Source organism: Nicotiana tabacum, chromosome 21 (assembly GCF_000715075.1).
Source record: "Nicotiana tabacum cultivar K326 chromosome 21, ASM71507v2, whole genome shotgun sequence".
NCBI lineage: Eukaryota > Viridiplantae > Streptophyta > Magnoliopsida > Solanales > Solanaceae > Nicotiana > Nicotiana tabacum.
In genome coordinates, this window is record NC_134100.1 from 15,601,400 (window position 1) to 15,619,291 (window position 17,892).

General features: G+C 38.0%; 1 protein-coding gene across 1 annotated transcript; it reads right to left on the reverse strand.

Moving 5' to 3' along the window:
- Window positions 1-8,635: 8,635 nt before the first annotated feature.
- LOC107826428 (calcium-dependent protein kinase 18) lies at window positions 8,636-14,467 on the reverse strand. Its single transcript, XM_075242540.1, has 12 exons — window positions 13,718-14,467; window positions 12,449-12,579; window positions 12,297-12,338; window positions 12,094-12,205; window positions 11,930-12,008; window positions 11,611-11,780; window positions 11,003-11,129; window positions 10,717-10,832; window positions 10,513-10,620; window positions 10,279-10,341; window positions 9,365-9,538; window positions 8,636-9,223 (listed from the first exon to the last, which is right to left on the reverse strand). Exons 1-12 carry the CDS (start codon window positions 14,144-14,146, stop codon window positions 9,068-9,070), a joined length of 1,707 nt encoding a protein of 568 aa, XP_075098641.1. The 5' UTR covers window positions 14,147-14,467; the 3' UTR covers window positions 8,636-9,067.
- Window positions 14,468-17,892: the final 3,425 nt, after the last annotated feature.

Sequence of the window (17,892 nt, forward strand, 5' to 3'; positions counted from 1 at the left end):
AAAATCAATAACCATGTGAAATTCGATATCAAGTACCTAAAGTGCATTACCATAACCACGAAGAAGCAAATGACACACACAAAACCCGAAAGAGCATAACCAATACGCCATCAACCAAGCAATACCTAGTACTCTTTTCACTCAAATTCTACTATAAGACCCCAATAGAACCGCACCATATGTGCATATAACCAATGAATCACAACCTCTCATAGCATAGAAGAGTAACTCACATATCATTTCAGAAGTCGAATAAGCTCAACCATAATCGAATGGCACCTCCCTCAGCAATAGCAGTATGGAGCCAACCAATCTGATGCGGTGTAGGATACACATCCTAATTGGGCCTACCAATGGACCCCCAAATCAACTATAGTCATCCACAAATAGATAAATAACCCTCAGAAAGTCCACAATGACTTAATCATACCACATATTATCATCCGGCTAGCTTCGACCACAACTTCATAGTCCACAACCAAAAAACAATCTGCTCCTGGAAACTCCTAGTCTCCAAATCCATAGAACATACGAATCACTATATCTGATCCCAAAATCCACTGCCCGAATGTCTAACACATCTCTCATACACGATCATCTCGCGAGGAATGAATACTTCTAAAATTCTTTCGTGCCACATAGAAAATTTTGAATATCAGTAGTCGATCAACTAGGAGAGTGCCGCAATACCAATGAAGTATCCATAAATCAAAACACATTGCCCCTTCTGAAATGTATACTCTCATCAATTCAAAATCGAATCGTGACCTTGTACATGCCAATCTCGATCCCACACAACACACCGCATATACCATGCCATCATATGAAAAATACGAGAACTTCATAATCCACTACGAGTCACAAGAACCTACATACTCAATTAGACAAGAACTTTCCATTTGGTTTCATCCGAAGAAAATCACTATACATTGCATGCTCCTCACGCCAGTAGGAAATATACTCATCGAACCGTGGTAGAAACTATTGAGATCTCTTCGAAACCCATTTGCACATGATTAAGCCATCAAAATTAAATCTCTCTAACTCAACCAAGCCATGCCGGTCACCAAAAACCCAAGAGCATTGCCACCAAACACCTGTAGAAACCCACCACATCATAAGCACCCAAAGAACCGATTGTATCCATTACCATGCCGATCCAACCTACTACCAAGTTGTCATATTTCTCCGAGTTCCTTCTGAATTACCTTTAAATTGATAATTCTCCTCGCCATAATACCACAATTCTCAACCAAGACTCACCATACGAGACCCTAGCATAAAACCACACAACCCTAAGGCTCATAAGCCGCTGAATGCTCTCTTAAGCACCCCAAAAGTACCACAACCGAGATACCTACTCTAAAGAGACCTTATGTGAATTTAAAGATGTTCATTTTACCTTCCTGACACTGAATGTAGAATCCATAATGATATAGAAATACTGCGAGTCTCGACACTCCAATGTAACTCTCAACCTCTAGCCATATACAAATCCGCAAAATTCTCAATTGCCACATATAAATCTTGAATCCATTAGAACCGTTCTCGAGAGTCATCCACTATACTCAAATCTCAATTTGCACCGCCCAAACGGACTGAACGACCTGTGCTCCATTAGCACACCAACACCCAAGGAAGTAACCCCACCTCTAAGCAATCGAGCAAATTTCTACTCCATGAACACTACATCCTTCACGAATAACCACTCAATAATTCCATGATTTCCATATACATATAGAGTGTAATACAACCCATATCCAGAAATTCCCTTACTCGAGTCATCCTCGATCTCGACCACTATAAGTCATAACTAATTCACTCGTATACCTCAAACTGAAACCAATACAACACATAACCGCGCAATCAACTCGTTGATAGCAGAGTCCCCCACTTGGCTCAAAGCCAAGGAATAAATCATTTGATAACTTATAATACCCATACTCTGTTGCTTCCCAAATCCCGCACAAGTTCAACTAAATCCTCCATAAGCTTATGTAACACAAACCATCTAATATCTCGAATCATCTTCAAATCTCGCATTCACTTTTGTAACAGTCAAGCCAACTCTCATAAACAATCCAAACTCAAATTGCGACACATATAATTCACTGGTAAAAGAGAACTCGCTACAAAACAACATGGGGATCACACAAACCTCAGGACACCCCGCATGAGATAACCCACTTACTTCGCCTCAAACTAACATCTCGTTATACCCTTCCACAGTCATAACTATTACGCAATCACTTAATTTTCCTGAGCCTGAACTCATATCACGATATGAAAATCTACTTCACTCCTCAACTAAAGAACATGAAAAGATCCTTCAACACACCCATAACTCGAGACTATACGCCAAATCAAGATGGAAATCAAGCACTTAATAGTTCTTTCTACACCTCAAGCAAACCCTTCTAGTCATGTTCAAACCATATGAACACATTTCACAGTCACATCATACTCATCACGTAGTCATCCAACCATAAATTCCACCAATAGGGACAATACCAGACATATAAATCCAAAAGCATGTGCTCACATAATCAACACCTCTATGCTCAAGCTACAATTAAAACCCGGCCTCAAGTCCTCCAAACTGGCCCATCATTAGCATACTGAAATCACATCTTGCACCTGATCCCTGGAATCATAAGCCATCGATGCACAGCTGATACCGAGCGCTTATGTGTGCATACAAATGTGTGGAAGGAATTCAAAGAGTTACGCTTCAAGCTGAATTAATGCCGCACGATAAGGAAAGAAAGATGGAAAGTTTATCCTAAATGCTCTGTAGCCTCTCGAAGATAGGTATAGACGTCATCATACCGATTCAAAAGACTCTACTAGACACTTGCTCATGATTTATAGAACCTATGAACCTAGAGCTCTGATACCAATTTGTCATGACCCAAAATCCACTGGTCGTTATGTCACCTAACCCAACCTGCTATGTAAGCCAACTAATAACTATCAAATTTCAATCATATTAATAAAATAATTTAAACAAAGAAATTATCTGAAGTTTTATATATTTCCCATGGACTGGTAGTACAAATCATGAGCTTCTAAGAATAGAATTTACAAAGTTGATATGAAGAAGTACATCTTCTGTTTGAAAAGTACATAAACAGAGTTTTATAAATCTACGGCTACTATGAACAAAAGGCAGTTATAACCGAAACGCATGTATATCTTCAAATCCAGCAACCATCGAACACAACAACAATAGCAGCCAACATCTGTACGCAATATGCAGAAGTGTAGTATCAGTGCAACGACCCCATATACTAGTAAGTAACAAACCTAACCTTATGTTGAAAGTAGTGAGGAGCTGGAAACTAGGTCAGGTCCAACACCAATAACCAACAGCAGTTCATAACAATGTAGAGCATATAAATAAGGAAGTAACTTATAGATAAAATGTTCAGCTTTTTCACAGCTTTTTCTGAGAATAGTTCCGCTTTTTCAAGAATATTAGTGAAAATCCAAATCTTTTACCGAAATCATCGAAAAATATGAGATAGTTTGATAACTGTAATTTTTTCAAAAAAAAAAATACTTTCCAAAATAAGTAAGATGTTTCATTTTCTTTCCAGATAGCATGTGTGAAATACCTCTCTATACCCTCATCTCAATGTGTGTAAAAAGTCATGAATGACGTGATACCGTACAACATGAGGAAAAATGCATCTCTATGCCTGTATGTCATGTGTGCATGCCAATGCCATGTATCTCAGAGATGAATCATGTACTCACTCTCTCAGAGTACTCAATCTCACTGACTCACACTTTCCACTCATCGTGCTCAACCACTCGGTACTATATATGTCCCATTTGGCCCAGGGAAGATCCATCCCGGAATATATACATCACTGACCATCAGTCACTCAGTACTGAGGAAGGCCAATCCGGTCCCATGGAGAAGATCCATCTCCGGGTATATAAATGCTTCAAACAAGATTCATGTCCAGGGAAAGTCCACCCCCAATATAATCAACCACACTCACTAGGGGTGTCTACAGACTCCGGAGGGGCTCCTACAGCCCAAGCACTATAATCTGCACGGACAACTCACGTGCCATAGTATCAATATCATAATCCGCACGGACAACTCACGTGCTAAAGTATCAATATCAGAATCTGCACGGATAACTCACGTGTTATAGTATCAATATCCTAAGAATTAGGCCCTCGGCCTCACTCAATCATCAATCTCTCCAGTCTCTCTCTCTCTCTCGGGCTCACAATGTCATAAAACTAGCCCAAATATGATGATATGATGTATCAATAAATAACAGCAGAGATTGAGATATGATATGCATATGAATGCGTAAGACTAAGTATATAAAGCAATGAAAGCAAATAACTCAACAGTAGAAATGACCTCAGTGGGTCCCAACATGATAAACATGTAGCCTAGACATGGTGTCTAATATGGATCACCGCTCAATAGCTCAACTACGTAGAAATTTCATGATGACATGTAAGATCAGATAACTACATAGTACCACAGGAATAGTGGAGCCACAAGTCACACGGTGCATGCCCACACACCTGTCACCTAGCATGTGCGTCACCTCAATACCAGTCACATAGCACGTAATTCGGAGTTTCATACCCTCAGCACTTAGTTTAGAAGAGTTACTTACCTCGAACAAGCCAATTCCAATACCGAGCAAGCCAAACGATGCTCCAAAAATGCCATCTTACGCGTTCTGACCTCCGAATAGAACGAAACTAACTAAAAACAACTCAAATACATCAAATAATGTTAAAGTAACCAATCCCAATCGAAAAAGGTCGAATCTTTAATCAAAGCCCAAAATCGGCCAAAAAGTGCAACCTAGGCTCGCACCTCGAAACCCGATAAAACTCACAAAATCCGACAACATATTCAATTATGAGTCCAACCATACTAATTTCATCCAATTTTGACTCTGAATCGATGTTCAAAACTCAGTTACTCACTTTAGAAAAGTCTTTGATAAAGATCCTCAATTCTCCAATCAAAATATGGATTAATTCAAAACTGAACTTCTGTGATCATATTAAAATACAAAAATTATAGTTATATACTGACCCCCATGAAAAGAAGAGAAGAACGCCGCGATAATCACCTCAATCGGAGCTCTAGAACTCAAGATATGCTCAAAATACCAAAAGAACGCAGTCTGATTTTTTTATACACATGGATTTTCGATTTTGCGATAAAAACTCCGCACCTGTGCATTTTCAGCTGTCATTTCCGCTTTTGCTGACCGTAATTCGCACCCACGGGGCCGCAGATGCACACCCAACTTCGCATCTGCTAAACACCAATACCAGCTTTCTTCTTCGACACTAAAATGAGCATAACTCCCTTATACGATGTCCAAATTCGACGATTCTTTTTGCTATGGCTCTGTACTTACGATATGAATGTAATGCTTTAATAAAAATAGTGATAGGAACTTATTTGCTTAATGTGGTATCATTTATTCTTGAAGAAACGACGTCGAAATATAAAAAACGAGCGCAACACAACCCAAACATATCTGAAACTCACCCGAGTCCCTCGAGACCCCGTTCGAATATACCAACAAGTCTCATATCATAACATGGAACTACTAGAGGCCTCAAAACACACATAACAACATCGGAACGACGAGTCACATTTCAATTCGAAATCAATGAACTTGAAACTTCAAACTTCCACAACCGATGCCGAAACCTATCAAATCATGTCTGATTGACCTCAAATTTTGCACACAAGTCACATTTGATATTACGGACCTGCTCCAACTTCCGAAATTGGAATCCGACCCCGATATCAAGAAGTCCACTTCCCATCAAACTTTCCAAAATTCCAACTTTCGTCATTTCAAGCTAAATTCTACTACGGACCTCCAAATCTCAATCCGAACGCGCTTCTAAGTCCAAAATCACCAACTGAGCTAACGGAACCATCAGGAATTCAATCCGAGGTCAAATACTAAAAAGTCAAACTTGGTCAAACCTTTCAAATTTAATGCTTCTAGCTGAGAATCATTCTTCCAAATCAATTCCGAATAACCTAAAAAACAAAACCGACGATTCACATAAGTCATAATACATCATACAGAGCTACTTATGCCCGAAAACTATCAAGCGAAGTGCAATTGCTCAGAGCGGCCGGTCGGGTCGTTACAATATGATTTCTTAATTAATTAGATTATATTATACGTTAACTTAAAGTTATCTACAAATTGTCAATGTCATAGATTAATACCTAGTGAATTAAATGTTTGAATTTTTTGGCACAACCTTCATAACACAAATAAAGTTTTTACGATAATGGTGGTAGAATTATCTTCGTTCCTCAAGAAAGGTCATGGCGCTATAGTTTTTCTTTGTAGGGCCATTTTTCTTTTGATCTCATTCTTATTTACTTTGGTTTCTTCCTTTTTCTTTTGAACACCAAAAATAAATAAATCTTTGAGTATTATGAAAACATTGAAAGGAACTGAGAATTTTGAAAAAGAACGTTAGTAAATATGGTATAAATTTACAAAACCCATTTGAAGGAAATTTAAGGAGTTATTTAGTGTTAGAAGAGAAACAACTTCGGACAAGGAAAAACAACTCAAAAAAGTTCATTGAAGAAAAGAAATAGAGGCAAAAAGAATTAACAACATATAGAAAAATATATTTATAAAAATGATAAATCTATTTATAACAGGAAAAGAAAAACACATTAGAATCTCACTTCGACATCAGAGAACATCACGACTCAAAGTTATTGCAATTGTAGAGTATAAATATATACAAAAAAACCAGATATCAAAATATCTATGTATTATTTGAAAAAAAAATCACTACTTCAACTTATACAACATAAACCTAAAGATGACAAAATCAAAGACCATTAATGAGAATTGTGAAATATGCTTTACTTCAATCTTCACCTCATTATTTGACACTTTCTCTTAAACATTCTTCTAGAGATTCACGTTTGTATTGAATATCTTCTTGCATTTACCTTAAACAAAAAACAACGAATAAAAATTATACCATACCTTAGTATAATTTTTCTTTTCCACTACAACCTTTGATATAGAGATAGCTCAAATTATTATAAATAGAATATAAAGTTAGTATCGATCATATATGTTCAAAACATAGAAGTCCTTATATAAGTACATGTGGAGGAACATGTATCAATCATATATGTTCAAAACATAGAAGTCCTTATATAAGTACATGTGGAGGAACATGTAATAAATTGTCATAAACTTATACATTAAATATTTAGAGGTTGTGAATGTGAAAGGCATGGGAGTTATTGAGATTATTAAAAATATAGGTTATGAAGATAAAGAGGTGTGAGTTATGAAGATAGAATTTGTAATATAAATAAATGGAAAAAATGATGAATAACTCAAAAAAAGGAGAAAAAAGATAAATGTGTTATTTCTTCCCCTGTCTTTTGATACAATAATTCTTCCATGTGCCTTTTTTTAACAATATTACAAGTTTATTCATATTGTTGGTGCGTGACATTATGAAATAACGATAAATGATACAATCTGTCTAAAATATTGTTTCATCAAAACAATGCAGTACAATACAATACAAAACGATATATTATGAAACGATACGTAACAACCCTCCAAACAAACTGCAATGGGCAGAGTACTAATTCATTATAGTTAGACTATTTCATATGTCTCCCTTTATCTCTTTAAAATTTTATACATGCAATATGTTGAAGTTTATTGTTCCTTCCAATTCTCCTTGCCTTGTTAAGTTAGCTTTCGGATGGCTCAATCCCCCTATGATCATAGATTTTTCCAAATTTTTTTGGCAAATACCTGTTTGTTTATAGATTTTATCTATATTTTGGCAAGTTTTCAAATCCCAAAACCAGCTCAAGAGCTGTTTTTGGCCCAAAATATTACTGTTTAGCTTTTAAAGAAAATTCAAAAATTATATATTTTATAAAAAAAGCCGACTTTCTGTTATTATGACCCAACTAATCCATATCTGCCCACTTTTCCTTCATTAAACTCACGCGGTTTTGCCCTTCTCTATAAACAGTAGAAAACCTTCGCCAAAGTTGTTGTGCCAATCTGTGGCAATCCACCGCAAGGATAAAATTTGAAAGTAATTTGCTAAAATCTACTAATGTTTGTATAAATTTTCTTTAGATTTATTTCGCTTGTTTTGTATAAATTTTCTTCAGAGTTAGTTGAGTATTTTCGATAGTTCTTAAAACTTATGGGTACTAGTAGCATTTCATGTTTTTCCACAAAAAAAAAAAGTAAAATATGTTTTGAAAAGTTATGTCCAAATAAATTTTCATCTTCAAACCAAACTTCACCCAAATCAATTTTTTTTTAAAAATAAATTTAGGAATCTATAGCCAAACGTTTGCTTAAATGATGAAGTTCCAAAATATTATGCCTACTATGACATTATCTACTTCATTTGTGGTGTCCACAGCTCCACGCTCACCTCAACTATTCCATTAGGTGGTATCGAAAGAGAAGAACTTATCTAATATTTATTTTATGCCTCCGCAGAAATTTAAACTTGAAACCTCACAAGTTCTCCTCCCTCAGTGAACCACCAGGCCGCACCCTTGAGTGCTAAAACCTAACCTTTCTCAACCGAGTTTCTGAACAAGTGCCATAAATCATACAGAACAAACCTTTTGATACAGCCAATTTACATTTATGTCGTATATATGACATAATATTAGAAATTTCAAAGGGAGGAAGAACCTGGAGACTCACAACAGAGACAAAGAAGAATATACACTAGAACTACCAGATTACAGACATGTGCAACTGGTTGTTTAGGGAAAAAAGCAACTTCATGCAAAAATTCTTTGTGAAGTGCAAAAGGAAACTCAACAAAACACACTTGGCACGCGACCACTAGCTACACAGTGCCACGTGGCTACGTGTCTCTAAACACCATCATATCGGGAGCCTTCCATTCTGAGACATGCAAGCGCGCGCAAGCACAAGAGAACATGTCTACGAGCATTGTCGTCTTCCCATAAAATTTTCTGATGAAGTCCACCTCTCCGTTTATACATATTTTACAAAGCTACATTTCTCCGTGAATCTCTCACCGTTGGTGAACTCATACTAGCAGTTCTTAAAAGCCTACGGAATTCTGACAGGCTTATCTTCCCGTCTTTGTCAATGTCCGCTTCCTCTAAAAGTGGGTCTATCGAGCCTTTCAAACCCGTGTGCTGCAAAACAATAGTAGGGTTGGTCAACAACATGGTTAATATTGTAATAACTGACATTCAAGATGCTATGAACCCTTTCTCTTGGGAAGAAATCTGTAAATAACACTGTTTTCACTTGAGCAGAAAACATCAGATACTAACCATTTTAAGTTCTTCAGGAGTTATGAATCCATCTCTATCAACATCAAATTTCTCAAAAGCAGCCTGTGATCTTTGCTGCCATTTTGTAGAATTATGCTCCTCCAACTGATGGACATGTAGAGTGGCGGCCACAAACTCCGGGAAATCAACAAGCCCGTCTGTGTTACTATCAATCTGCCAACCAATGAATAAAATACTTTAGGTCTCTGAACTGCACAAGAGACCATATAGTAGAAAGTGATGAAATTGTGTGTGATGAAAGCTACAGAGATTAAACAGCAATATTAGCCTTGACAGTTGAGTAATTTTCATATCATAACAGGGATTATAGTGCAGGAACTATTTGGAATATGTAATCCGTCATTCAGACGTGTCCTCGACAACCTTAAAGCAACCCCCAGGTATTTGGCCACTTATTTCTTTTTTAGAGCAACCTCGACTATTTTATTGAGTACTTGCTACCTTCAACTAGTTCAGGTAACGGATAACTCTGCCCCACCAAAGCTCCGGGAGATTGGAAGAAAACACCTAGCATGTTTTGCCTCTGCTGGATTTGAACCCTGGTTCTCCGTGGTTTTCATCTCACTTAATTGTCCTCTATGTCACACCCTTGGTTTCAAGAATTTGCACCTATTTCTTGCTATTATCTTCTTACTTTCTTTTTCTCTTTCTTTCTTTCTTTTTTCTTTTGTTTTTGGGGGGAGGGGGGAACAGAGAGTTGTAGGCACATGATTCTTGTTTTCTTCTTTTCCCCTTTTCTTCCTTTCCCCTTAGGGGAGAATGTGAATATTAAAGCAGTTCCAAACATGCAACAGCTTAAGGCGACAAAAGGTCCTTTTTGTGATAATTCTCTAATTATTTATCAAATGTCATGTTTTGCTCCTGATACTTCATACTTAGATAAACAAGTTTACCGCTTGAAGAATCTCAAGAACTCGTGACTCTTTCATTTTCCATGGGAGATCCTTGGCAAGGGCCTGCATTAGAAATGAATATGATAAGCCACTAAAACAGATGACGAGATATATATGCATCATATATTGTTTTGCATCAAAATGACACAAAATGTCGGTGCCTCAGATGTTTGCCGATAGCCAGTGAGAGTTGTAAGGACAAAAACAAGCTCCAACATGAAGGATGAGCAATACCTGTCTCATTTCTTCGAGACTGATGACACCATTCTTATCCACATCAATTGCAGAAAATTGATCCTTCAGATCAGAGAGCTCCTCCTCATCAAGCGTGCTAGCTAACGCCTGCCCGATGGTGAAACAGCATCCAGAAATTTAGGTTTCGTATATCTGAAGTAACCTTAACAGAAGGTCTACGAAATAAGAAAGCAATGAACTTACCCGTAAAGCGAACTGTTTTAGGCGACTGTATCTGACAAATTGCCGCATGTTGGATAAAACAGAAATATCGAGTGGAATCTCAGATGCATCACCTCCTTCTCGGACCCATGGATGCGCTGAAAATGTTCGACCAGATAGTTTCAAAACAATTGTTCATCGTATCAAAAAATTTAAAGGAACGACATTGGTAACATCTTTTTGCAAGTTGATTGGAATACTATGCCACAAGTTGTAATGAGACTTTATATAATTTAATAGTACTAATTCAGGATCATATATTACTTACATAGGGCCTGAGCGGCAGTAAGTCTAGCACGCGGATCCTTCACCAGTAATTTCTTTACAAAATCTTTAGCACTGTTGCTTATGTTTGGCCATGGCTTGCGACGGAAATCAGGCTTGTTTCGTAAGACCTTAGCATATTGGAAAAAGGTTAGAAAAAAGAAACAGGCAAAAAGCAGAGAATTTACAAAATATCGAAATTGTTAAAAATCTTAAAGGAAGAAAAACGCTCTAGATAAGGGCCTCTCCAAGGAAGCATACGTCAAAAACAAAAAAGTTAACCAAATAAATAGCAGCAGCTTCTCTACAAAGGAAACAACATCGATGGTCCAAGACTGAGGATGTTTATGAGATGATATCAAAAGGGTGAACGGTAATCCGGAAATTCCAAATGAATGGGAGATTTATTGAGGAAGTGGAAACTTCAAACTACCACTTAAAGTTAAAAAGAAACCTGAAACATCCTATTGAAAGGACAAAAGGTAAGCATGTAGTTTTATACAGAATGTTAATTGCCTATTAGAGCCCGAAAACTGTGATTTCCTTTCCCTAGGTTTCCCAATTTAAAACACAATTTGAAACGTTTCTAAACTACAGACAAAATATTCTCACCTCCTTGAATATACCATCCTCAGTTTTGTCCCAGAAGGGCCGACGGCCACATAGCAAAATGTATGTAATTACACCTATACTCCATACATCTGATTCAGGTCCTGATCTACGCTTTAACACCTCCGGGGCTACATAATATGCACTGCCAACAATGTCTTGGAATTTTTTTCCTGCATTTATAATTTTCCTCTGATTAGTCTTTTACTTTAAGATAGAAAACCATAACAATAGCCCCTAGATCGTTGACAAATCAATACTTCAGAAAGATGTTTTTATATAAAAATTTACAACTCATTAGATTTCTAAAGAATCCAATTACCTGGTCTTATGAAGTCTGAAAGACCAAAATCTGTGGCTTTTAATGGCGAATCCACCTTTGAAGATTTAAAGAGAAAATTCTACAAAAGAAAAAGAAGTTTGTTTAAAGAAAACAATATCAAGTAGCATTACCAAGCCAAAAGTAGTATTGAACTGTTTGCACACCTCAGGTTTCATATCTCGATGCACCAGACCATGTAAATGACACTCAGCAGCCACTTTTAGCATCTGGCGTACAACTATCGCCGCATCTTTCTCAGTATATCGACTATCTTTTCTGGTTTAGATTTATGTTTAACCCTTATAAGTAAACTTCATAATCAGAAATTTGAATAATCAACTGAAACTGGTAATTTCAGAATACTTACTTGGACAAGATTCGGTCCAATAGTTCCCCACCCTCACATAACCTAAAGAAAAACAAAAAAATTGAAAAACGTTAACTTGTGATTCAAGTGGAAGGAGCAGTTGTAGGCAAATAAACTAGGACGTTAGAAATCAAAAAAACAACCAAACTTACTCCATTACGATGTAGACATAATTATCATCCTCAAATGAATTATAGAACTGAACCACGTTCTCGTGACCAGCTAAGGCCTTCAATATCTTGACTTCTCGTTTCACATCCTCAACCGCAATTGGAAGAACCATCTGCAGCAAAAAAGAATTAGTACGGTATATTGCTACTGTAACGGACTGGATAATCATACAATTAAAGTAAAAGTTAACAAGCTTTGACGATAGAAGAAAGGAAAAAGAAAAACACAATGAAATTACTAGTATTTGCAAACATTCATAAGCCCGTCATCCTATAGGGATGACAACTCCACAACTGACGACAAGTCTACAAACCCCAAAAGACAAACCAAACAAAAGTGCACCTACGTTTTTTCAAATTTGATGTCTATTTACAAGCCAAGATTCACTCTTTAGCCATTTACGATAACTGCTTAAGCAGGTAAAATCAAGGTTTAGCTAAACATACTCCTTTATTAGGCAGAAAATCTAGCAAAATGGACAGTGTTTGCACTAGATAAACATAGACTTCTACTAACAAAAGCCAACATTACAATGGCTGATGGATATTCTTTTCTAGGAACGTAAAGACCCCAAAACAATATGAGCCTACAGAGCATTTATTTCAAGTACAACCAGAGCCAGGGGCGGCTCAACAACATTGGAGGCCTAAAGCCAAGATGGGGTTTGAGCCCTATGGATGATATCCTGTTAGAGTGCGAGTTCCCTTTTGCTTGGCCTTACGTGGTGCAAATTCGAATTAGTCGAGGCCTCAATGAGAATATCGGACACGAGTAAAAAACAAACAAAAAAAATTAGGGCCCCCAAAATTTTGGGGCCTAAAGCTATAGCTTTAATTGCTTGACCCTCTAGCCGCCCCTAACAAAGGCAGATCCAGGATTTTAACTTTATGGGTTCAAGCTTGGAATTTCTGCCAAAGCTCATTTGATTTGCTAGGTTTGAATCTATTACTATTTGTACTTCTTTAGTGGATTTTTTAACACACATACAGAGTCGGAGCCAAAGCTACCATAAGACAAACTTTACAGCCGCCTACATATGATGATAATTGGCAATAATTGGCCATTGAAACTCTATTTACCAGTCAATCGAAGATTTCAAAAAAAAAAAGAAAAAAAAAAGAACACAAACCATCCCTAGGATTTAATTAAACAAACATTCCACAACCAAAACATACATATAAAATGAATGTTAGAACCAAAAAAAATCAACAAATGAAGCTAAAAAAAACTGATTTTTAATATGGTAGTACCTTGTTTTTCTCAATTTTCTTAACAGCAACACGATCTCCAGAAGATTTATCTGTAGCAACATATGTATACCCAAATTGGCCATGACCCAACAATTTACCAATAGTATACCTCTTATCAAAATCTTTATCATACCCAAAATCTGTTCTTTTCCCACAAGGAATAACCCCTCCACTTTGTCTTCTTGAATTTGGCTTAACAACAACATTCTGCTGAGAACTCCTAGGTTGTTGTTTTTGGTGGCTGTTTTTTGTATTAATATTACCTTTATCTCTATTATAATTTGACCCCTCTTGTTTTCTTGATGTAACAGTTGTTGTTGTTGTTGTTGTTGAAGGACGGTTGTGATGAACATTTACATTTGTAGTAGTTGTAGAAGGGGTATTGCTATTTGAGCCACTAACTTTAGAGCTAGAAAAACAGCTGCCCATATTGGTGAAAATGATGAAAAAATGCAAACTTTTGCCTTTTTCAGATCATAACACAATTGAACATAGATCAATATACATATAATTTCAAGAAAAGAGAAGGTCAAGAAAATATGTTTATATATTAAGGTTGGGTTGGAGAATGTGAAAACAATAATGGAGATTTAAGAGAGGAAAGGAAAGGTTGAAGTAGATAGGAGGAAGAAGGGAAGAAAGAGAGGGTGGTGATGGTGGTGGTCAAAGAGACTTTTTGGAAGAGAGAGAAAGAGAGAGAAGGGGGAAAGGGTTCTCCCCCTAATTTTTCCAGTTTGGATGGTGAAAACTGAAATATTTTACAATTAAGGTATTTATTTACTTACTTATCTATGGTTGTTTTGGCATTTTGCAGCTTAAAAGATTTTGTGTTTTTGCTAAGGGGAGTAGAAGCCAGTCCACTCCTTAGAAGCGTTTTCCACACGTCCTAGGAAAACCTCTTCTATGGACCATTTTTAATTTAAAAAATTAAGGATTAATTGTTTTCATGGTTGATAAACTCAAAATATATGGTGTATATTAAAATAACTTGGCTTAACGTTCCATTTTGTTTCATGCTTTGTTACTATTCAAATCCCACCAAGTTATGATGTCACATGACCCGCTAGGCGAATCAATTAACATAAAAGACAACCAAAATTGAAGTTATATATGGGTAAAATCAGGGAAAATGCATACCTCGATTTCTCGATGAAGAAGACGGAAGAAGGCATGGACACACAAGGGTGAAATAGAGGCTGAGAACCTTTCGTACCGAGACTCATGAAAGGTGAACAATGTGCTCATCGTTGGGCGTGGCAAAGCAACGCTCCCTAGACCCGAAACGAGCTTTAAGACCTTGTGAAATATGGCAAACAGTTACGCACGATTAATAGAGCGTTGTGATATCCGTACCTAACCAGATATCACGGTGCAAATCTAGCTCGATGTCGGTTATGGATCAGTAATTAATGAGAAAGGATGATTTTTACCCCTTTTAGACTTGTACTAGGGATGAAACTCTTTTACTATATAAAGGGAAAATTTTCTTTGATAACGCACATTGTAACACGCAAACCAAGGCAATACAAATTTATTTTTCTGCTCTCTAGCCATTGCAAAGTTCTTACTTTATCGTTTGTTCTTCATTCTCAATTGGCTTCGAACCAAGGGTCCGATCGAGGGCAAGACTACTGTTCCACCTAAGTTCGAGCTAGGTCGTAACATTACAACTGGTTTGATTATTCAATTTTGTCTTTAACTCGTTTGTCTAATATTATTGATTACTTGTGTTGAATCAATCCGCATATCATTAAAACTACGTCCAAATTTAATTGTTATCCGTTTTAAGAGTAAATAGTTTAGCGCCCACCGTGGGGCTAAGGATAATAGTGGAGATTTGATACAAATCTCCATAATACACTCTATTTTATGCTTGTTCTTTAACGTCTTGATTTCATGTCAGTTTAAAAAATGTCAAATTCTCGATCTTCCTACTTGAACATTAACGTTGAGTCTGGCCATCATGGCGAAAACAACAATCAGGTGCCTAGCAATGAGGTACCTCCTACTGATCCCAACGGAGTCCCAGTTGTCGATCCAGTCGATGCTAACTCACAGGTGGTCATCAACGTCAACCTGCCAACTGATCCTAAAAATAGCGATCGCGGAGGGCACCGACCAATAGCTCGAGAAGCGGCCGAAGGTGAAGGTTATGGGTTAAGCCTATGGTTAATATTCGAAATGTTGCAGACCCAACAGACGGCAATAACACAGTTGCAGAATCAAATCCACGCCCCCAGAAGAGTTTGGTCCGAATCGTCCCGGGAAAACATCCAAAGAAATGAGCAGATCACTAAGAGACCGAGTGAAGCTAAGCCCGAGGTCAATCCCGAAATAATGAGAATGCTCGAAGCATTAACGAAGCAGGTGGAGTCAGGTGAAAAGCAAAATTGAGGCTAATGACAAAAAGGTGAAAACATACAATTCCAGGGTCGATCAAATCTCGAAAGCACCCCCAATATTGAAAGGGCCAGATTTTGAGAAGTTTATCAGAAGCCTTTTCCTCCCAGTGCGGCACCGAAGCTGATCCCAAAGAGGTTTTGTATGCCTGATATCCTAAAATACAACGGAACCACGGATCTGAATGAACATGTGACATCTTATACATGCACAATCATAGGGAACGACTTGGAAGATGATGAAACTGAGTCAGTATTACTTAAGAAGTTTGGGGAAACTTTGTCCAAAAGAGCAATGATATAGTATCACAACTTATCCCCAAAATCCATTGACTCGTTTGCTATGCTTGCAGATGCTTTTGTGAAGGCCCATATCGGGGCCATTAAGGTCGAGACTAGAAAGTCGAACCTTTTCAAGGTTAAACAAAGAGACAACGAGATGCTCAGGGAGTTCATGTAGAGTTTCTAGATGGAACGGATGGACCAACCTCTGGTCGTAGATGATTGGGTCATTCGGGCTTTTACTCAAGGGTTTAACCCCTGAAGCTCCTTGGCTTCACAGCAGCTAAAATAAAATATGGTAGAGTACCCGGTGGTAACTTGGACCGACGTCTACAATAGGTACCAGTCCAAGATCAAAGTTGAGGACGACCAACTCGGAGCCCCTTCTAGGTCTGTTTACCCCATCAAGACTGACGACATGTCTAAGAGATTCGTCGATCATAAGTCAAGGCCGGTCCAGGATCAGTACCAACCATGCAGCATACACCGAAGGGGAAATCGGTCTGGGAGTCATCCTATAAGGAATGAAAAGAGAGCCAATCGAAGGCCCAATAGTCGAGGTCTGATGAGCAAAAATGGTTTCTTCAGGCCGTTCGGGGTAAGGAAGCACCAAGATTATCAGAGTGTAACTTCAACGTTGATGCTGCCAGCATCATCTCAGCCATCGGGCATATCAAGGAAACCAAGTGGTCTCGACCATTACTATCCGACCCTACCTAAAGAGATCCTAACTTGATGTATAAGTATCATAGAACTCATGGCCACAGGACCGAGGATTGCCGATAGTTGAGAGAAGAAGTTGCTTGGTTGTTCAATAACGGGCACCTCCGAGAATTTTTGAGTGATCGAGCCAAAAACCACTTCAGGAATAGGGACACTAACAAACAGGTCGAATAAAAGGATCCTCAGCACGTCATCAACAAGGTCATTCAAGGGGTCGATGTCCCCCAAGGGCCAATGATAAAGCCCACCAAAGTACCTATCACAACAGAAAAATGCACCCGAGATTATGTCCCGGAGGGGACCATTTCGTTCAGCGACGAGGATGTCGAGGGCATCGTACAACCTCATAACGATATGCTGGTAATATCCGTACTTATTAATAAATATCGAGAGAAACGTGTGTTGATTGATCCAGGTAGCTCAACCAATATCATCAGATCGAGGGTCGTAGAGCAATTGGGGTTGCAGGACCAAATAGTGTCGTCAGTCAGGGTGTTGAACGGATTTAACATGGCATGCAAAACCACTAAAGGGGAGATAACCCTACCGATAAACACCGCTGAGACGATCCAAGAGACAAAGTTTTATGTGGTCGAAGAGGACATGAGGTACAACGCGTTATTCGGAAGGCCATGGATTTACAATATGAGGGTGGTACCCTCGACCTTGCACTAGGCGTTGAAGTTCCCTATGCCGGGAGGAGTCAAGATGATCTATAGAGAGTAGCTGGCCGCAAAGGAAATATTCGCAATCGACGAGGTAATCCCCATG

Coding starts and splice junctions, on each gene's coding strand:
- LOC107826428 (XM_075242540.1), bottom strand. CDS start 14,146: ATGGGCAGCTGTTTTTCTAGCTCTAAAGTTAGTGGCTCAAATAGCAAT. Junction 10,833..11,002: donor TACTGCCGCTCAGGCCCTAT/GTAAGTAATATA, acceptor GAACATTTTCAG/CGCATCCATGGGTCCGAGAA. Junction 10,621..10,716: donor TAAAACAGTTCGCTTTACGG/GTAAGTTCATTG, acceptor ACCATCGGGCAG/GCGTTAGCTAGCACGCTTGA.